The sequence below is a fragment of the Corvus moneduloides genome, chromosome 2, assembly GCF_009650955.1.
Source record: "Corvus moneduloides isolate bCorMon1 chromosome 2, bCorMon1.pri, whole genome shotgun sequence".
NCBI lineage: Eukaryota > Metazoa > Chordata > Aves > Passeriformes > Corvidae > Corvus > Corvus moneduloides.
In genome coordinates this window covers 56,831,061-56,853,732 of record NC_045477.1, presented here as the reverse complement: position 1 = coordinate 56,853,732, position 22,672 = coordinate 56,831,061, and the positions used below count along the sequence as shown (strand labels likewise).

General features: G+C 41.3%; 1 protein-coding gene across 1 annotated transcript; it reads right to left on the bottom strand.

Moving 5' to 3' along the window:
• Positions 1 to 1,396: 1,396 nt before the first annotated feature.
• NUFIP1 (nuclear FMR1 interacting protein 1) lies at positions 1,397 to 22,666 on the bottom strand. The gene is made up of 10 exons (XM_032099791.1): positions 22,006 to 22,666; positions 21,677 to 21,765; positions 20,449 to 20,553; positions 19,770 to 19,832; positions 19,361 to 19,437; positions 12,798 to 12,890; positions 8,893 to 9,155; positions 7,292 to 7,420; positions 6,140 to 6,372; positions 1,397 to 3,597 (listed from the first exon to the last, which is right to left on the bottom strand). The coding sequence occupies exons 1-10, from the start codon at positions 22,649 to 22,651 to the stop codon at positions 3,259 to 3,261; spliced, it is 2,037 nt and encodes a 678-aa protein (XP_031955682.1). The 5' UTR covers positions 22,652 to 22,666; the 3' UTR covers positions 1,397 to 3,258.
• Between the last annotated feature and the right edge of the window lie 6 nt (positions 22,667 to 22,672).

Here is a 22,672-nt window from a genome sequence, read left to right as displayed (position 1 = left end):
CTTCTACCTCTGACAGAACAACCTGCCCAAAGAGCCTGTATTTGTTCCTCAACATTTTTCAAACATCTAAGATCTGCTAGGACTGTATGACTGTCATTGTGAATAATGGCTGCACCATGTGACTTGGATTAGCAGTCGCAGCAACAAGGGGAAACACTAGGGACACCCAGTTGTGACACAGAGGACCAAAGTTCTGGCAGCAGGGACAGCACCTCCCTTTGGTGCAGGGCTCATCAAACCACCCCCTCTGCTGTGCTTTCAGTGCAAGGACTGTAACCTCAACATGTAAAATCAGTTGCAAAGGCCCTCACTGACCAAGGAGTCACACGGACTAGAAATGCACACCACCTGTTTTCCTTAACCCCTCAGGAGCAGCTGTGCTGTAGCACAAATGATTTTGTTCACAGACAAGCCTAACTTGCCTAAGATGCACCTCCACAAACGAGTAGTCTTGATTTTTTTCTACCCTCTCTCAACTCTTCTAGCTTAGTAGGTGAGATGGGTTTAAAACAAACAAAAAACACCAAAGCCCAAGGGAACTGAATTTAAACTAGACGCCTACAACTACATTTTCAGTAGCTAAGTTATAAAAGAAGAAAGATAAAAAATAAAATTTCAGAAGTGTGAAGATTGTCAGTGGAATATTTTTATCTATAGTGAGTCACAAAGACTGAGCAGTAGGATTCTTTTTTTCTTAATAACACTGTAAAAAAACTTTAAGAAACTACCACCCCAAATAAAAAAAAAAAAAAAGAGAAAGCAAAAAGCTACAGAAAGCTTACTAAAGACATTGGCTCCAGCAGCATGCCAGAAACAACAGGCTCTTCTCACAGACACAGAGAGGTATTTTATTCCAGTGAACAAAATCCACCTCTGCTAACCCAGAGCAGATAAACTGCAGGGACCAGAAAAGCCTGCAGACATTTGACAGTACCAGAGAAGGTCATTATGGCACCTTCCTATACAAAGGCTGAATCCAAAGTACTAAGGAAGCACATCCTTGATGAGCAGGAAGGGGTATGTGAAGTCTGCACGTGGTCTGGAAGAACAGGAAAAGAAAAGTGGGGGAGAGGAAGGGACAGGGACCTCCTATTCATTGGCCAAGACTGCAATTCAGGGCTTGACATCACTGCAGTGTCTGTCTCCACGTGGCTGCTATATGAATGGCAGAAATGGCTTGTTATGAGAAAAATGGCAATTCTTCATGTATGCAACAAGTCCTAGGTTAAAACTTATGGTTTATGCCATTTACAGATCCCCCTATAAAGAAACCTACTTCTTTCTATGTATATGAAACAGACTTTTTAAAAGATTTTTTTTTCTGACAAAGTTTTTGGTTTTGTGTGAAAGTTTAATATTCTTAAGTCATAATGACAACAGTATAAAGAATTCAGGATAAAGGTTTTGTCTTTTTAAACACAAGGTCAAAGTGTACAGTCAAAGAAAGCTCTGCCATCACCTTGATAGGACACAGGTTGTTTAAAGTGCAGTTTAGTAGCAAATTTAAGACATCCATTTCTTTTCCTGCAGCTGTTACTTATGCTTTCAACAGCACTGGTACCACTCCACTCTGAAACCAGGTTCTGCTCGAGTGCCAGATCTCTGTGGCCAAGTGTTCTTTGTTGGTATTTTCATTGCAGTAAAACTGTAAGAGCCAGAGGCAAGTCAGGGAGATTGAGATGGCTCGTGAGATCATCATGGGAAGAATGAATCATCTGCCTTGGAAATATAAATGTTTATGATCACTGCTTCTATTCTGCACATATATCCTTGAGACACACAACTTTTACAAGGGTGTTGGTATTTATATAATTCCATAAATTTAGACAGTGCATTACCAACACGATATGCAGTTGTAGTTATAAATAGCAGAGCAGCAGGACAGAATTTTCAACTATTTCTTGTTTCCTATACTCCACAAATGAGATGTGTGGCATCTCAACTTAAGGAACTAAAGGAAAGAAAATACAGCTATTAGACAATAAACCCCCCCACGTGAGTCTCCCTATTTCAGATGGTGGAATGGAAGGCTAGACTTCTACCAAAGAAAAAGAAAATAAAGCCAGTCCCTGAGAGTTAACTGCTACATTTAACCATGACTAAAAGACAAAGAGCAGATTCTGAAGCGGAGGTTTTGAGAATAGATTTTTTTTTTGTGGCATGTTTTCAGTGTCAATGTGACAAACTAACACCTGGCCTTGACAAGAAACATTCTGGCAAACAAATGCACAATATAATCAAAAGACTAAATTTGTCCCTAAACCTTGACTGATGCTTTTTTTTTAGCGCTCAGAACACTATGGATGTACGCACAAACCCATGAAAAAAAACCCAATCACTGGGTGCTGTAGCAGCATCATAACAATGTACCAAGGCATCCTTCCAGAAGGCCAACTAATAAATTCCCAACGCATGAAAAAGGTAACCAGTAACTTGTAGCAAGCTTTCTAAACATCGATAATAATATTAAGGGTTTTAATGATATTGAGGGTTTTAATAATATTGAGGGTTTTTAATAATATTCAGGAGTTAATTTGTCAGGCAATAACTGTAACAGCAGTTACGGCCAAAGGCTCAGTATTGGGTACCTGAGGTCAACCAGCAACCCAGCACTGATGCAAGCAGTTATAGTATTTTTATTTACTTGTTTTTTGAATAAATAAAGCCTGTGCCCTTGTTTTCATTCTGTGCTCAATTAACAAATTAATTCAGGGAGGAAGAGATTCCTGGTACAAGCAGTACTTTTTGAACCAGGTCAGTTATATCTTCCATATTTTACACTGGATATATTAGATTTATATTGGATATATCTTATAACAGCTTTAGTAAAACAACGGGTGCACTCAATTGTCATTTGAAACTACACTGAAATACTTCTGGACACGCAAGATACTCCACACACACCGGACCATGACTTCACATGAGGAAGATCCATCCTACTTGGCTCTGGTGATGGACTCACACACATTTCCTAAGAAGGTAAGACACTCCAAGCTCTGAAGCTCTAGAGTGGGGATCTGCACCTACTCTAGGGAAGGTCATACTCTGTGCCACTGCTGCCTTTGTGCCATGTGGAAATGGAATTACTCAACATGTTTTCCAAGGAAATGGCCACCGAGGGCAGAACAGATCAGGAAAGTGGTTTTAACAGCTCTCAGTATGTACTTTAATGACTTTTTGTTACACTGATGTCTTTCAAAAAGCATCAGTTGGGTAGAAAATGTGAGCCTTTGCTTTGCTGTCCATAACAGACATCCTCTACGGTGCTCCTTCACACTGAATTGATGGGGTTTCCCACGTGTCCTCATCTGCCAACTGAGCCATCTGTGAAGTCTGATCCACAGGTTCTTTCTCACCCTGGGCTATTAGTAATGCATCTTCTTGTGCTCCTTCCAACTGAAGGTCAGAGCTACAAGAACAATTAGATTCATCGCGTTTGTCCATCGAAGGCTCTGCTGCACTTGTAGAGGACTGTTCAGTTTCTGCTTCAGCCTGTGGTTCTGTGTTAAGATGAAGTCCAAACATGTTATTTCTGATGAGGTATCGAACACACTGCAAAATCACATTCCTTTCGTGTCGGATGTCCTGGGCCAGTAACTGGAAATTAAAAAGAGGAGAAGATGATGCACATTTCCCTCTATTGCTCTGTAGCAGATACAAGCACAGCAAGATGTACTGATCTACTCAGTAATTTCCAACATCTTTCAGTTTAAACAGTTGGCTCTCTCACACAGGTCCTGGACACATGGGGCTGGAGACTGCCATAGCAGAGACAATGCTGTTCTCATATGGACTGTAATACCAGACCATGCATTCCAGTACACCAGGGTAGCAGGTCTATTAACATCTTTCACACCTTCTGAGTTATACTTTATCTGCAATTTAATATCCCATGCATTTTTAATTTAAACCCCGTATGAGTAAAAGATAAATGCAAGGAAAGGGCATCTTTCTTCAAGTACCAGACCATGGATTTAAACAGCAGCAACTGGTTTGGGCTATAATACGCCAACCTAATTCTAATAGCTTAATCAAAGTGCTAGAGGCCTCCCTCATCGACTTTAATCTCATTGAAGTTCATTTTGGTAGTAGGAAAAAGAAACCTATCAGTCAGAGAGCTGAATGAACCTTTTTCATTCCAAGTGTCAGCAGCACTAGTACTCTGAACAAACACAAAATCTGAGGTAAGTGGCTAAATCTGTAACTACCTGATCATTTGCAGGAGAGCTGTATTACACACTGCAGGAGATTTGGCTAAGTTTGGCTTGTAATGTCATCAAGAAGCTTTTTTTGTTGTTACAAGTTTCAACAGTGGTTTAACAGGACACTTTTAAGTCTGAATATTTCTACTTAGACTAGTTGTTAAGAGGTGTTACAAGCAGCTGACACCTAGAATGAGCCTTCAGGAACCTTTCATCTGAACTAGACGTACTTCAGGACAGACAAGGGACAGCCAAGTGGTGTTCTCTTTGTTCAACTGGGAGACAATGGTGAATTTGCATATGGCCAAATTAGGGCCCAGCTGGGCTGCACCCTATCAAAAACCCTATCTTTGTATTTCATTTTTTAATGCAGGGATGGGTATCAGTGGAGTGACAGTACCCAAGCTTTTGATTTTGTTAGCATAGAGAATGACTAAATAGACATTAGTGTTTGCATGGCTACAATAAACATGTTTTAGTAGAGCCCAAGCTCACTGCTGAACAACTGCTGAGAGATACCTGCAGCTATTCTCCTACCTCCCTTTCTTTTTTTTTTAAAGCATCAGTTCATTGATACAACGTCCTTTTTTCAGCTTTCTGGATGCATCCTATACAATTTCAACCTTGCTCCCTCTCAAGGTTTTTACACACTGACCATTTCTGATGACAGTGGAAGCCTACCTGCAAACCTCAGGCTCTCTTCTGTGATTCATAGCCACAGTACACATTCTTTAAAAACAACTCTGAGCAACTTGAAAAAGCAAAAAAACCTTACTAAAATGCAATTTTAAAAATGGTCTATACTGGGAAGCTTCAGCTCAGGTTTCCTATGTACTGTCAGCTGCTCTCAGCATGTGGGACTTCACTTGACTTTCTTCCAGAGTCGTCACTGCTTTCTTTGATCACCAACAACTTTGAAGAGCAAGTGATAAAGGCAACTGCATGCTTAGGGAGCTACACAAAGGACAAACACTTCCTTTTCGGTCACTAGGAACTTTAATTCTTGGCAGCAATGGTACTATGTGCTAAAAAGACTACCAAGGGATTTCTCCCACATCAGCAGCTTGGGAGGTACCTTATCACACATCTCTTGCCGAAACATCCTGTGCTATTTCAGAGCTCTGATGTCAGTGGCACCCTGCTTTCCCATGTATTTTGCCCACTGCAAGTTTTCCCTTGATGAAGGAGCTTTATGCTATTTATAGAATCACAAGGGTAGTACTGCTTTTGAGTAACAAATACAATAAAAGCTCCAAGGTTTTGTTGGAGCTTTCTAAGGAAAGACAACAAGCTTTGTGGCCAAATGGGTTGCTTTGCACTGCTACTGGGAACACCTTGGACTCACCCATACAAACCTCTTTCTACCCTTCTGAGACACCAACCTGCTGGCTCTTCAAGGTGATGTCCCTTCCTCAGATTTATCTAAACCTGCCTAGGAAGAAACCCTCATGCACGCAGGTCACAGCTCAACACCACTCTGTAGTTTAAGTCATCAACACACTTCTCAACGAGATCTCTTTGCATGTGCAAAAACAACCATGTGCTCCTCCAGCAGAGGAAGGTGGCTGAACAGCAAAGATGGGAGCAAAAAGATCAGATCATGGCCGCTGGGATTACACACAAACAAAACCTACTGGATACTACCACAGGGAAGGGAACAGAGAAGAACAAAGGGTTTGTTCCTTGTGCAGCTCATTTCAGACGCATGATTCAGCTGTCATCTCTTGCTTACCAAAGCCAGTCATCACCTGAATGTATGCCAGGGTATTTCTATTTGTCTATTAAAGCATCTTCACCTTCTCCAAGTGAAACAGTCACTTTACTGTTTTTAAGCCAGGCCCTGTGCTAACACACTGCTCTAACTTCCTGCAGGGAAGAGGAGAACCACCCACAAATAGTTCTACTCTTGTACAGGAGGCACTATTTTAGCCTCTTACCATTTCCAGCAGAGTTGGACGGCGCTTGGGAAGGCGAGGTAATGTTTTCCTGCCCCACTTATCAGGTCCTCTGGCGGGACGTGCACTCGAATTCGAGCTCCTTAACGTTGTGCCTGCACATTCTGGGCGGTTTTGATTTGGTTTCTGACTCCGAGGAGCAGGAGTAGTTTGAGGCGTATTTCTGAGCACAGCCTGGTTTCCCTCAGCTTTTGTTGCAGTCTTGACAGGGATTTCTTAAAGAAAAAGAACACACTTTCATCTCAAACTTAAAAGCCTCTTTAACATGCTCATATCCCTGTGCACTGGCAGTTCGTTAGTACTTTTCTTGCTCACACAACCTGATGTGAAGCTGTTCAAGGTTTACTTGGAGGAAGGGAGGGTTCTGTTTGGTTTGGGTTTTCTTTTCAAATACAAAAAATAATCTCTAAACATCCACAGAAAGGAAAACAAGGTATTTGAATTCTGCAGCACAGAAAGAAAAATAAAAGGAGTAAGACCTGAACAAGCTTTTCAAACCTCTGCTTTCTTATCACTTATGAAGTACATTGCTTCACATTGTAGCTTGCTGCAAATTTGGCTGCTGAGAAAATCATGATACAGTTAGGACAGAGGATGCCCAAGTTCAATTCACTGTCTGCTAGATGGTTTTTAACTTTGGGTAGGCCACCCAAGGCAAGTAAGGCAGAGAAAATATCTGCAAAAACAAGCAGCAGCAGAAGCAATTCCTCATCACGCACTAATGCATACACTCGGGAAGTAAAAAAATCCATGTGCTTCTTGCAGTAGGACTTGAACAGAGAGTTCAAGTACTACTGCAACACCCAGCAGCCTTCTATAGAAAAAGCCCTTAAGGATGTGGAAATTAGTTCACAGGGTGACAATAACAGCTTTTTCCTAGCACTATTCAAACATGATCTGAAGCAAGACTGAAAACAGGTTCCTTATTTTCCCCCAACTAGGACAGAAAATGCTTGGGAAATTTGATGACACACAACCTAATCAAAGACATTTTATGCCTCCTCTCTCAACCCACGACATGCTGCTGAGAAAAGGACAGCAAAAAAAGCCATAGTCCTGTTTGCAGTCCACATCACTGCAGTGTGACACAGGGTAGAAGAGGAGAGGAGAAGGGCAGAGGCTGTTTCTACACACCTTCCGGCTCGCTGTCGGATGCGCTGCCATAGTTGACCGACAGCGCGCTAAGGGCAGAGGTCACCTGCCTGGGGACAACTGACAATCCCAGTCTCCCATCTTCCTCAGCTGCCTCCTCCTTGTCGGATTCTGCAGAGAAAGAAAAGGCAAGAGGGTCCCAACAATCCTGCATGCCAACAGCCAGCCTTGCTGCTACATCCCCGTCTCAGCACCACGTACACCTGGTGTTGGGCACCATTGCTCAATGCTGTGGACTGATAGAAAACCCCCCGCATTTGTCTACCTTCTACAGACAGGTGGTGGCAAACTGGTGCCTCTACTGGTTTATAGTCCTGCCAGCAAAGCTACAGAAACAAAAAGTTTCCTGAACACAAGCTTGAGCTTTCTGCTTCCTTCTTTGCATACCAAATATAATTACAGGTTTTGTTACCAAGTGTAGGTAAAGAGAAAGAGAGAATTTCGTGGTATGTTTTGAAGTCTTGCTGGATTTAGTCCTGAGAAGATGGAGGAGAAGGATTTAGAAGCCAATCAGGGGGAATTAAAAAAAAAAAAAAAGGGAGTCAAAAAGATGCACCTATACAGTAAAATCATGGATTTGGGTTGTATTATTTTTTTTTAATTCTACTTAGTTATATTGTGTTTCTTATTATTTGTTCTGGCTATATTTCTTAATTGTATAAAAAGTTGCAACTAGCTTTAATAATGTGTAATAAGCAAGTACCACATTCCTTTTCTACCTACTATAACAGAAGTCACTAGCTGTACTTTGGCATAATTAGATCTTTTATCATTAAGTAAAACACAGATGCTGCAGGGAAATACAGATATATTTAAGCATACTTAAGTTTCCCAACACGCAAAGATTAATGGAATAAACAAATTGCATAGGGATGCTGAGTTCTTGTTCTCACTAATTGAAGATTATGTCTTCAAGAGGGAAAACTCAGCATCAGACATCTTTCCAGGGAATGTATTCTACCCTTGTTGCTAAAAATAGCCAGAGTATAAGTCAGCTTACATGCCATATTCTAAGAGCACTGCATCACTGCCAACTATATTATAAATAGTTACATCTGAAGAATTTATATTGCTGCCAGTATGAGGAAACAAGACATGCTCACAAAAAACCCAAACCCCAACAAAAAACCAACCCCAAAAAAAAGCAGTACTTCAGAGAACACACACATATGGAGAATATCAAGAGTAATAATACAGCAAAGAACAGAATTAAAAGAAAAATTCTGACATTTTAAGTAATTCACTTAACTCATACAAGGAAATCCATTTGTTTTCACATTCTAAATACTGTTATTTTCAAAACCCAAAGGGATATTCAACAGTCTTTAAAAAGTAATTTGACTGTTGCATTACTTCATTCTTCTTATGGTTTTAAAAGTATTTTCCTATATCACTGTCAATCTAGCAACCTAAGCTGGTGTATGTCCTTTAGACTATTGTACAATATTTACATCAGAACATGTAATGCTGCACACAAACTTCACGTCAGACTTCCAAAATGGTGACTAGCAAGCACAAAGTCTCAGCATCCAAACTTAAAACAACTATTTAAAACAAAACTTCTCCAAGTTCCTTCATCTTACCAACATCACCGTTTGCCAGAAGACCAAGAGGGTCCACGTCTTTCTCATATGCTTGGCCTGCTAAAGGATTTTGCTTCTCATGTTCCTTTTCACACATGCTGTCTTCTGCTCCATTGGCTTCATTTTGAGTTCTATGTGCATGATAATTGCCACCATTTTTCCTAAATTTCTTCCAGAACGGGCGCCATTGTCTTCTCCTGTGTCTTCCTTGACGCCCAAAAGCCTCTCCATTTTCTGGAGGTTTCCACATCCCTTTCATTTTTCTGGAGAATAGAAAGCAAAGCTCATACAGATGATAAGCTATGAGAATAAAAACAACTAATGTAACCAAATGGCTCAGGCCCTCATTTAAGGTTCAGCAACACAGAATGACGCCAAGACTTACACCAGCTCAGCTAACACAAGGTGACAGACCATAAAATCAGTGACACCTCATCTCAGGCAGAGCAATGGGACAAAGCTGGAACCTGAATGAACAGTTTGAAGTTCATGAGTTTTGGTTTTTAGTTTTTAACAAGGCCAAGGGTACATTGGCTAAGAAAGTTCCTCGATAATCTACAGTGCGAGGACATGGTGTTTTCATTTCAGATAACAAAGTCAACAAATACTCTATTCACATAAGCATTTAAGTCATTCAAAACAGTGGCAACAAGAAGTTAAAAGCAAAGCATCTACTATAAGCATACTTCCACTGCTGAAGTCTTTTTTCCTAGTTACAGATCTGAGAAACATCTTGCTGCACCAAATCCATTCAGCCATCTGACACCATCAGCTGCAATGACTACCTACTCCCGCCTCCAACTAATATGCCATTAATCTTTTCCATTCCAAGGAAAAGGAATAAAAGAAATGTCCATCAGGATAATGCATTTTTAAAAACCTGAAACAAAATAACAAGTCCTAAAACACAGGAAGAGCACAGCATGCTGGTTCCACTTATCTTTCACGGTTCCATAACCTTCCATGTTTCCCTATAAACACATGCTGATAGGAAGATACCTGAAAAACTTAACAAACTCTGGTCGAATTATACAGATACAAGAATAAATGTGACCAAGAGAAAAAAACAAATATAGAAGGGACAACTGAAGCTTCCTGAAAATACTTATTTCCAAGCAACAGAAACTTAATTCAGCAAAACAAGACTGTAACTAATCATCACTACATTACAACATCAAAAACTACACAAGATCTGCTGTCCTGAATAAGCCCCATGGCTGGTTCTGATCAGTTCTCCCTGCCTCAGCCTCACCTCCAGCATGGCTGAGGTCCTGTTATTCCTAGTCAGCCACGTGCCTCACGTTGTGAGATGTTGCGCTCATGTCTGGCATCCCTGAAATCTTGCAGCAAGGTGTTAATATTTTGTGACAAAGGACTTCTTTTTGTTTGTCTTCATTCTGATGTCTAAACAAGTCATTTGGTACCCCATCCTTCTTGAGTTACACGAAATAGTGTATAATCACACTTCATGCACCTCTTCCACCTATGCAATTTTTCTAGGCCTCCATCATACAGCCCTTTCAAGCCACCCACTACTTTGCAGAAATGTTTCCATTACCAAATTCCTCTCTTCCATGCTCTTCTGGCCTCATCAAATCCTTAAGAAGAGAACAAGGCCTGTCATAGCACTTAAAATTACTTTATATCACAACAAAACATATTTAATTTCATTCTCCAGTCATTTCATGACAGTATCTAACACTGCTCATCCCTGATGGCATCACCCACCACAGTGCTCCTGTGGCACAAGTGGCAAGCCACTGCCTTCCTGTGCATCAGTCCCTCACCCACAAAAGAAGGCTAATATTAACTCTTATGATTCAACTCCAACAAGAGAGAAAACGGCATTTCTGAATTTGTACAACCAGGCTCTAAATTCAGCATGTTTCTGTATAACCTAGAAGATATTGAGCAAATATAGGCTCAATTAGAGGTGTTGTCCTTGACTGAGGGTTAAAAACAACTTTCTGAGTTCTATGGGGCCTCAAACACCCAGAAAGAAACTCCAAGGTCACAAACACATCCCAACAAACATCAGCCTGGCATCTGCCTTCTGACATTCCCTCGTGAAAGATATCCTGCTCTTAGTCCCCATTCAGAGGGGATGGAGAGCTATGTACTATTATTCAGGTGCTGTAAGACACCAGACAGACTTCCAAAGTGGTCCTTCTGCATCTCTAATCTCCCACACAGGGATGCTGAGACTTAGGAGTTGTAAAGCACTTCAGAGAACCACAAATGGAAAGCACCATGGAAGTGTTAAGCATTTAATCCTTTCTAAATCTTACTTAGCTATTTGCTTTAATAGTACAGCTTGCAGGGAACAAGCTGTATTCTATTTTTGCCTCATGCATCAGTAAATTTGCCAGATAAGCACCAATTCCAGAATCTTTACTGCTGTTATACAAAGCAGAAATGACAGCTTATGGACAGTTCACCGCTTATGGACAGTTCACCAAGTCTAGAGTGCTACCAGCTCAGCAGACTGAAGGGAGAAAAAGAGATTTCTATAATCAACTAGAGTAAAAAGTTGCTAAGTGAAAGTAAATAACCTGCAATTTTGAAGGCATTTTTTCCCAGATATAAAGCTGCTACAAATGTAACAGCATGGAATTGCTGATGGATGTTTAAGACTACTTGATGCATCTGACTAGCCGACACAAGAGATAGCCAATAAAACCTGTAGACATCAAACAGTTTGTTACTGTGACAAAGAAAATCCATCTAAGAATCTCCAACCATAGTATCATATGCGTTTTCAGCTTTAGTTTCAATGCCCAGGTTTGGTTCCTCGGGTGCAAAGCACTCCTGCCACTTTATATCCTTTGAAGGAAGTTTTACTTCAGTCTTCTATAAATCTTTCATTTCAGTCATGAAAGGCAATTGGTTGGATGGGGGCAGGTAAGTGCTGGATCTTCTGAAGCACATGCTGTACCCAGGTAATTTGCACTGTCCACATTTAATAAATTACACTAGCTTCTTATTCTGCACTAGTTCAACCATTTCACCATGGTGCAAGTTTTGTGCTGTTTGCTGTCATCCCCTATACAAAAAGCTAGGCAAACCCCAGTTTGACTTCCATGCAGCAGAAAATGGCATTTAGCAAGAGCCCCTTAGGACTGAGTCCACTCCTGCCTTCCAGCTCAGCCATTCTAGTTTAAACAAGTGATATTTTAGGAGTGTGCCTCATTATAATTTTTTTTTTTTTTTTTAAAAACAATCTTCCCACAGGTCCTAAAGCAGAGCTAATGAAGTTAGCTGGTTCCACCTAACAATAAAACTGAAAGAAAAGAACAAAATCATACTGGAAAATAATTTATAAGGCAGAGAACAGATAAAAATCCAAGACGAGTAAGTACTAGCTCAGAACAATGGTAGCAGATAGGGTTAATTTTATTTTCATATAGTTTTCATTACAACTTAAATAGAGCTGCTTCTTTCTTCTATCCTCCATCTTTTCTCCCTCTTCAGTTGATTATTGATTTATCATCAGAAAGGAGAGAGAGTAAGAAGTCAAATCTGCTCATAGAATCTCTGTTGGCCATTTTCAGGCAATAAAGGATTAAACCATGTGGAATTGTCATGTTGCATGACTTTTGTCCCCATTACTACTTTTTCGGAGACCAAGGTTATGCTGATCTAATGAATGGCCACTAGAATGTGGTTTTCTCAAACAAGCCAGAATACTGGATTTTTAATGTAGTTATTCCTTCATTTAACTGAAGTGGACTTTGAAGCACTATGAAGTAAACAAAAGAGTATTACATCAGTTTGTCAAATGACCTGTTCTCTCTGCAAGGGCAGCCAGATTGTGTATGCAGTGGAAGCAGTAAGTGCTGGGAGACTACACCAAGACTTCTGAACTCAGTGGGAGGAAAGCAACAAGCTTGGTTCAAACCACTTACCCAAACTGTTGGGTAGTCAGCACTTCTCCCCTTTCCTCCTTCTGCATCTGCATTTCCTTCTTCCTTTCAATGTTTGCCAACGTAGGAAAATTTCTAGAAGAAAAAAAAATAGTTTTGCTGGCTCTTAAAGGATTTACTGTACTTTCTCAATTCCCCCTTTACCAAACCAGCTTCCTCTATAACATTGCAGATTTTTAAAAATTTTCAAGGAAGTTTAACAGACTGTTTCTTTCTTAAAAAAGCATTAGTGAGGAAAAGAAACCTGAGTGCATTTATGCTTACATATCCAGACGCAATGAACAACAACAACAACAATAACAAAAAAAAAAAAAAAAAAATCAAAAAATCTATCACATTTGCATTCCTGGATTTACCAATCCATCAAAAGCAAGGTACAGACAAACAGTTTGCTTATAGTCATGGACTCTCTGTTTGCCCCAACACATAACCGCATGATTTAGTCCTCCAATTTTATTTTTATGGAGCATCAACTGGGTTATTTAAATGACATGCCTTTAGCACACTAACTGCTGAGTTCTTGTAAACTTAAAAAAAAAAGCTTATAGGAACAGCTTCTGGGTGCACAAGATTCCTTTAATGTGACAGGGAAAAGCACACAAGTTCCTTCTCAAGCAATATTCAGCACTGTTCTTGCACACTGACCTCAAGTTCACCAAAATTACTGCCCCTTTTTAATTCCAGGTTCAAGAAAAATTGCCAAATTACGCAGATGGAAAGAAATCTACTGTTACAACCATCTCCCAAACCATCCCTTCTCTTCCATTCCCCACCTCCCTTAACATCCTTCCCTCCAGACAAACGCCTCACTGGTTCTGACACGCAGAGCCTGTGCAGCAGGCTTTTTACCACCAAAGCCCAAAAATGGCTACACTCCTTGCTCTGCAAACATTAGTTAGCTAAATCCCACTGCTTTGAGATAAAGGTGGTAAATGAGAAACACATGCACACACTCCCCCAGCTTCTGGATAGAAACACAAAGTATAAACATTTGATGTCTATTAAAATGGAGTAAAGAGAAACATAGAACAGCTCCTCACTATAAATAGCTATCAAAAAAGACACATCTCTTTCTTTAAATATTTAATCTTATCACATGCATTTCCCCCATATTACAGCATGAATGTTAAGTGTCACATTGATTCAAGACAGCTTCAACCACATACCAAGGGAAAAAGAGAATCATTTTCTACAAGACAAACCTAAACACACTACAGAACTTGTCTCCTTTAAGAGGATTTGAACATGAGCTGTCAACATCTATTTTCATTGGATTTCTCCCAGAAATCTGCCATACAGCTCAAGTGAGCACAGGGATGTGATGTTTTACCTCTGCTCTTCCCTGTTAGTTAGATTTGTTCATCCATGTTACAACACTCCCAGCACACAGCAAATGTGCAATGAACTCTTTAATCTCAAGAGCTTTGCATTGACAAAGACCCCGGTGCTTGGCACCTCTCCGCAGTTTTAAGATAAGGTGCTTTTCTTCAAACACAAAGGCTCCCAGAAGGACAGCAAGCTATAAAATAAGTAGTTATGCTCAAAAAAATCCCCAAGCTTGTTGTAGAGATTGGTGTGGGGGGGTGTTCTAACTATAAGGGAAGACCCTAAATACTAGAGCAAAGGAGTCTTCAAATGCTCCAGCACTTATGCTGATTAAGGACGCATTCAGACACGCTCTCCCAACACGATTTGAGACATGAATGCCTCCCACTTTCATTCCTGTGAGTTACCACTCCCTCCACGAGCCACCGTAATGGACAGCATGAATGCTTTCAGTTCCACTCACTGCCAAGACTGACAGATTTCTCCTAAACCACCCTTCCAGCTGACACAGGCAGTAACTGACAGCTGGCGAGAGCTCAAGTCACAAGTCCCAGTATGCCTGCAGAAGCACATCTGAAGGCATCTGTAGTGGCTCTGTTTATTTTCTCCAGCTCTTCTCAAATGTTAAATGGCATTTCACTCCCTGCCTTTACCTCATGCCTATACTGACAGAGTCTCTCCACATAAAAGGCCATAGGCTTAAATCCCAAGAGTTGACTTGGGTTTGCACCCTTCTAAGATGGCAAGCCCTCCTCCTCTCCTAAGAAAATGACATTCTTAAAATATTACCTACAAACACCACTGAAATAGAAGTAGCCCAGCACCTATGCCTTGCAAACAACTTGTCAGAGCTTGAATACAAACAACTTCATCAGTCCCCACAGGGCTTTACAAACCTGAGAAACTTAGCGTAAAAGGGAGAGTTAAACCATGATGTGATGGTCTGGCACAGAGGACTTCATGAAGCCAGTACTGCCTGAGACGCAGCCCCATTTCATAGCAGCCGCAGTTCCCAACTGTAGACACTTCTACAATCCAAGGTTTTCCAAAATAAATTGATAGTATCAGAAAACTGCTTTTGAGACTAAGATGAGTATATCACATATCCCTCAACAAAGTGAGACATGCAGGTAAAGGACACCCTAAGCTTCTAGAGACACGGAACAGTGACACTGAGCATAATCACTAACATGTGTGTCTTAGTGTATAGATTTTTTTTTCAATAAATAAGCACACTAGCCAGAGCCATGCATTTTTTTATAGGCCAGCATATTTTATCTTGCTACATAAACATTGGAGTAAAGCAGCTCTTAGTGAGCAGCGAACAAACAGAGCTTTGCCAACATCTAACAGAAAAGAGACCTGTTTCTATAGCAATTTACACAATGAATTCCTGAGTCAAGAGCTATATAAGTTCATCATTTTAATAGGAACAGCACTGTGTGCAAAATGCCTCAATAATTTCTTGAGCTGGTCTTAATTGCATATGCACAGCCAACAGCAAAGGAGACATGGATAGCCCAAAGGGAACAAAAATGACCCAACAGAGCTGATAAAATCTTCGCTTAACTTTCCCACGTCTGATTTAATCACGTTAGCTGAGGCAGTTTTATTGCTAATCTATCCCAGCAGAACAGAGTAAACTTTATCGGATCTACATTTACCTTGATCTACTGACACGTCCCTTCTACTTTGCTTCTCTACTTTTACCAAACTCTAAGAAATTATTTTCCATATTACAGATTTCACTACTACCAATGCAACACCAGGGAGGATTCCAAACTATTCTAGGATTATCATTATGCAGCTAGAAAACCAAAATTTAAAAAAAGTTTAAAATTTAAATTAAAATTTAAATTAAAATTTAAAAAAAACCCTTAAAAGTGGTGTGATTAACAGTACTGGACTTCAAGCACTAAGCACACACTCAGCCTATGAGATGTATTGCAAGGAAATACAACAGACAATTCCTATCGGAACAAACCAATGCCAAGAGATTAAAGAAAGCAGGGCAGAAAGGGGAGAATTGACAAGCAACACGCAAGCTCAAGAAAATCCCCCAATGTTATATTAGGAGCTAAGCAAAAGTAAGTTTAACGAGTCGCTTTAACACTAAAGCAGCTTTTCCACATTCTTACTAATAACCATTGCTCAAGAAATGTTGGTGAGAAACAGATGGGCTGGCAGGACCCAGATCTCACTTGTGGAGTAGGGAAGACAGCAATACCTCATTCTGACACATTAAGGAAATGCATTGCAGATAATTCTCTTTAAGCTCATGTTAAAGAAAAAATATGCTGAAGACAGCACATTTCTCAACACTTGGAAGGCACAGGACAAATCAAAACAAGAAAGTTGATGTCAGACCTCACAACCATCTGTCTGCAAAACACAGGGAAACCCTGAGATCCCATGGAACTTCACCTCTATTGCTCTTTGCTTAATTAGATTTCTTGGCTCAGCAGGTTCAACAGGAAAACAGCATTCCAACCCAGCATGCTTCATCCAGAGATACTTTTTACCAGCTTCCCCCTCCTCTTTCCTCTATTATAGTAAGGCTACACTTTAAACACAAGCTTTTTCTTAAAGAGTTTAAGCAGGACACACAATTGAGCAACACAGCAGCTAATTAACAAAAAAAAATCTCAACTGCAAGTAATTATTTATAACTGCTGAAAGAACAAGCAAGGCGGGATGCAGCATGGAAGCACACATATTAAATCACTGCAACCTAATTAGAAACAAACTATCAATGACCTAAAAAGATTCATTCTTAGCTCTGATTGGATCTTCTAGAAAGAAAAAGGTTCTTTCCTGTCACCATAAACCAAAACTGCTTAATAGCTCAGACTCCCTCTGGTGTCCCTTTTTTCTGTACAACGCAATGTTTACTGTGAGTCAACAACAGACCTTCAGTACTAAACTGATGCTCTGCTGGCGACCCAATTAATGCTTCACAAAAGTTCCAGCTGGCTTTCTCTCTCTGCCTGCCTCCCACCCCCTTTTTTTTTAATTAAAAAAGAAGGATGCTCATAGAGCTTCTTTGCTGTACAAAGAGTAACAAAAGCCACCCAGGTAGTCATTCTGCACCCATCCATCACGGCTAAACACGATGCCCACAGAAGGCCTGAAGTACCAAGATAAGGCACAGCACTACTCCATCTAGTGGCCTTGGCTCAGACAGTCCTAATCCCATTTCGCCTCTCCTGGCTGGTGGCTGTGACCACGCGACTTTGTTTCCTTTGATTTTACTGTGCTGCAGCGAGCAAAGGCTTTCAGCAAAGTTATATCACAGCCAAATTATATGCACCTGTAAAACCAACAATCTCTCCCATGAGATCCTTCAGAAGCTCAGCAAAACCATCTCAGGCAGAGCATCACCTTTACAATCAAGTGTAGATAAAGGGTGCTGAGACACCCAGCCCCTACTCCCCAACCCAGTGTCTTAACCACAATTCTGCATTCAATTCCCACTTCCCTGATGTTCTAGCATACAGGAGAGCACATATAGACATATACACCTTAAACATCAATTCTACACTTAAACCTCAGCATCAGCCACTAGACAGGAATTCTCCAGAACTTCTCCCAAAACAAAAAAGTGTATGGGAAGTTAAAAATGAGTAGGAAAGACTGCATACAAGCATGGATCTTTTTCCTTGGAGCTACTGTTAGAAAATTAGGTCACTAAAAAAACACAGCAGCAACATGTAGACTGAAAACAAATAAAAACCAAGCCCTCTAGCATCTTTTGAATAAAAGGAAACCTTGGAATGAAAATTAGTATTTTTAATAATTGCCTAATCTAACACCAGACTTGTATTTGCACAGATGAAAACCAAAATTTTTGCCTGGTTAACGATGGCATTTTAAAAATGGGAGAAAAGAATTTCTTGTTTCTGTATCAAAAAAAGCTTTTTTTTTTTTAAGAACCTATGTATTATTTTCATTTGTAAAAAATGAACAGCAGGTGCAACAGTTGACTTCTGTGACGTGCTGACACAGTGGTAAGATTTCCCTTTACCTTTCTACCTTTCTGAAATGTGCAGAAAAAGCTGAAACCAAATCAAAAGGAAAATTAAAACTTGAAAGAATGAACTTACATGGGGAGAAATTTTGCTTCTCCATACAGAAAAAAATGGATGGGAGGCAGTTAAAAAAAATATACAACAAATACCATTCATTTTTCTTTTTTAACAAAAACAGTGTCAAAACTTATTAAGGGAAGTCGAGTTCAAAGCAAGAATGCACTAACATTGCTTTCTGACACGAATGCAAGGTGGCTACATCAGTAAGATTCCATCAGACCACTGGGTTTATTTTCACTAAAAAAACCCCATGTGACTAGTACAGTGCCCTAGCTCATCACCACTAATCTCAAAATTAAATTTGTATCATTTCCCATTCTGCATATAGAACTGTTGCTCATGGAAACAAATCATGCACTGATCACTTGCAAGACTATATCCACATTATGAATAGAAGTGAGGAAAGCCTGCAGCATCTTTCTCCTGCTGGGCAAGTGTAGATTCTAATCCGTTCAACTCCGATGGAAAAAAAGAAATCTGTGAGATAAATACTTCAGTCCTGGTCAAGAGGAAAAAGTTATACCCTCTCACATCACAGAACAAGAAATAATGAGAAACACTGTTTCTGTGAGAATTTTACCTTGCACCTTGCATACAATGTAAATTAGACTACCTGAGAACGTATCATTCACGGTTTCTGATCTCTTTCACTAGAAAAGAGTCAAGCAATGCAGAAAGCCCTTAAAAATTAGGAAAACTCCCTGGTGCACTCTACTGGGACAACTTAAGCTGGAGAAATCGGCACACAGTGTTACAATTATAGTCAATACAATAGTTCCAAATTTTTTAGCTGTTAAAAACCACCACACAAATATTTCTGACCTAAAATGTGATCAGGGTAAGAGGAATGAGACATTCACCTAACCTGAGGTACCAAATCAAGCATCTGGGAAAGCTACTTCCTTCTCAGCTGATATCTTGTCTTCTAATTTTCCAAATTATTAGAGTCTCTGCAGTTCACACTCTTCTGGCTCAGGCATTCTGACACTGATCACTACTGAAGGAGTTTTCCAGGGTCAATGGAACAGCAGCAGCAGCAGCAAGTTACGTGCTGCTCCTGCCCTTCAGCTGTCATTTAATAATCACACAGGGAAAATACAGAAAAACAAATTTATAGCCCACAAGTCTTACCTTTTTCTTTCTTCTCTCCATCTAGCAATCTCTTCTGGGCTATCCAATTTTATTCTTTTAGCACCAGGTGCATGTGCCTAAGGAAAAGGTATTTCACAGGTGTTTAAAAGGGGAAGGAAAAAAAACACAAGTTAAAAAAGAAAACATCATTATGTCAGCTATAGTGGTACCACACTGTTTTCATCTCCAAAACTGGTGAGGCTGTACACAGAGATGATAAAATGAATCCATTTAGAAAACCCCATAGTATTTAACATATTTTCTTCCACAATATTGTCTTAAAACAGATTCTCCTCAGAGGTGATACATTTTCTTTCCACCTGAACAAAAGCAAACCACTGAAGAATGAGAAAAGGGGCTATAGTAAAGATAGCACAGACTCATATTTTGGGCCCAGAGGGTTACCTACATTCTTCCAGTGTATCTGAACAATCTTCTCATGTGCACTGAAATTGCAACCTTCTTCTGTGCACTGCAAGATAAGAGGGTGAACTTTAAACACACCAATTTACACAAATAATAAACAAGCCTTTGAGCACACTTCAAATAAACTCAGTGCCAGTTGCCTATAGAGTTTGTTACACAGGCTGTGTAAGCTACCCTGTTTGCAAACGAAGGTGACTGTAAAAGGAGCAAGCACAGATAATGTAGCTTTAAATTTCATCTGATTTTAGAATAACCAGTGTAGCCAATGTATCTCATAACTGAAGAGAAAGTGAAGTTTACCTAAGATAAAAATTTGCAAGACTCTCCAATTTCAAATTTAGATACTTTTCAATAAATGAGATTTTTAAAAACGTTTTTCACACAAAAACTGTACATGCTATAGTGATGTCAATGAATTAATTCCTACGACTTAGCAATACTTCACAAGAAAAACAGTTTAAAAGGCTTCAGTAATAAAACCAAAAATACAGCTGAAGCCTCCCCTACATACAGCATTCAGAAAAAAAATCCCCCACTAATACTTGACATAGCTCTGGAATCTCTTTCCTATGTCTTGTGTTCAAAGAGTGACTACATCTAACAGCTTGCCAGGCACAAAGGTAAAAATCAAAGTGCAAATAAAAGAAGCCAAACTCATCAACCTGTTTATGCTGTGAAATATGTTCATCATACTTCTCCTGGTTTTTATAGCCACGGTCACAGGTATCACAGTAATGAGAGAAGACTGGCTCTTTTTTCTTTTTGGTCTGAAAAAAAGAAAAAAAAAATAGAAGAAATAACCTCAGGATTGCAGTTACAAGATATTCCTGTATTTAATTAGTTGTGAAACACTATTACTATTTTTGTTAATAAAGCAGCTGCATGTTTCAAAAGTTTCAAAGATAAGCTAACATAACATCAAAGTTAAGTTAAAATTACTAATCTTCTAAACAAAGTGCCCTGCACCCAGCTCTTCCCACTACCACCTTTCAATCAATTATTGCTTCTGCAAACACACCAGTCTGCTGGCACAGACTTACTGAGGGCTGTGGGATTTAAGCCAAAGCCCCACATCTCTTCCCTACCAAGACAGACCATGACTGTTCTCCCATGGTATGTACAAGTTCAGAGGGCAGCACAGACCCTTCCTTCTCCCACTACACACATCAGTGTCATCTGGCTGGCTGGTTTTGACCATGTAACAGAGCACTAATGTAATCTAGGCAGTCGGGCATCACCACGGTAAGGTGACATAAATCTGTGTAAGAATTTGGTTGACATGCATCTTTCAAGAGTTACAGACTGTCACATGTTTGCTCTCTTGTAAGGGCAAGCATGTTAGACAGGAGAATGGGATCTCTATAGTGCCTTGGGCCAAGTCCCATAAGACTGATACCATCACAGAATGACAGAATGGTTTGAGTGGGAAGGGACCTTCCAAGATCATCTGGCTCCAACCCCCCCACCACAGGTAGGGACAATCTATGACTGGGCCAGGCTGCTCAAAACCCCATTCAATTTGGCCTTCAACACTTCCAAAGACAGGCCCCAGTCACAGCTTCTTTGGGAGATCAGTATCTCATCTTCTTCACAGTAAAAAAATGTCTTCCTTATGTCCAATCTAAATCTATTCTCCTTCAGTTTAAAACCATTACTCCTCTTCTATCACTACAGGCCTTACTATAAAGTCTGTCCCCATCTTTCTCCTAAGTTTCCCTAAAGTACTGAAAGGATGCTGCAAGGTTCTCCCTGAAGCCCTCTCTTCTCCAGGCTGAACAACCCCAGCTCTTTCAGGATAGGTGCTCCAGCCTCTGATCATTTTCATGGCCTTTCCCTGGAGCCACTCCAACAGCTACCTGTCCCTTTTGCGCTAGAGACCCCACTCCATACCTTTGGCTTGTTACTTTCTTCTGGACAATGTTTACTAAATGCAGGCACTTGCTTGCCGTGCCACTTCTGGGAGAAATTACCATTTCCACCTTCAGAAGAGAGAAAAAAAGATGAGCCATTCATAGATACAGCTGGTAAAACACCCCCTTCCTACCTAGGAGGGCAATGCAGAAGGGTCTAGGGACGAGACAAGAGAGGGCTGCGTGACCAACATGCTTGGAGGTAGAGTCCTCCAGCCCCAAGGGTTCAGGGCAGCCCCGGGGCCCCTGCCTGCGTGGGATGGGAAGGAGCCCATGGGCCCAAGAGAGGGCTTCTCCCCTGCCCCTCACCAGCGTGCGGGCCCTGCGGTCGCGCTCCGTAGGCCGGCGGGAACCAGGCGGTGGGCGAGGCGTAGCTGTGAGGGGGAAGGAAGCTCTTGGGCTGCGAGTAGCTGTCCGCAGCGGGGTAGCGCTCGGGCTGCGGGTAGCTCTGAGCAGGCGGGTAGCCCTCGGGCTGCAGGAAGTTCTGGGCAGGCTGGGAGTAGCTCTCGGCGGGAGGGATGCTCTGGGCGGGTTCTGAGTAGTTCTCAGCGGGCGGGTAGCTGTCGGCGGGTTGCGAGTAGGACTCGGCGGGCTGGGAGTAGCTCTTGGGCTGCGAGTAGGTGTCGGCGGACGCGTAGGTGCTGGGCGGCGGGTGGCTGTCGGGCGGCGGGTACCGGCCGGACGGGGGGTACGGCACGGGGGCAGCCCAGAAGTTCGTGTCCCAGGAGGGCGGTGGGCAGAAGAAGGGTGGGGGGATGCCCGGCGGAGGCAGCCCCGGCGGGGGCGGCGGGTACCAGGCGAAGGGGTTCATGTCGGGCGCGGAGAGGCCGCTCGGATACAGACCCTGCTCCGCGGTGCGCTCGTACCACCACGTGGGGCCGCTCCGGCGGCGGCCGCCAAACGCGTCACGTCCGGGCTGAGGAAGGCGAAGCCTCCCGGGCGGGCGCGGCGTCATCCGCCAGCGCCGCAGGGTCGG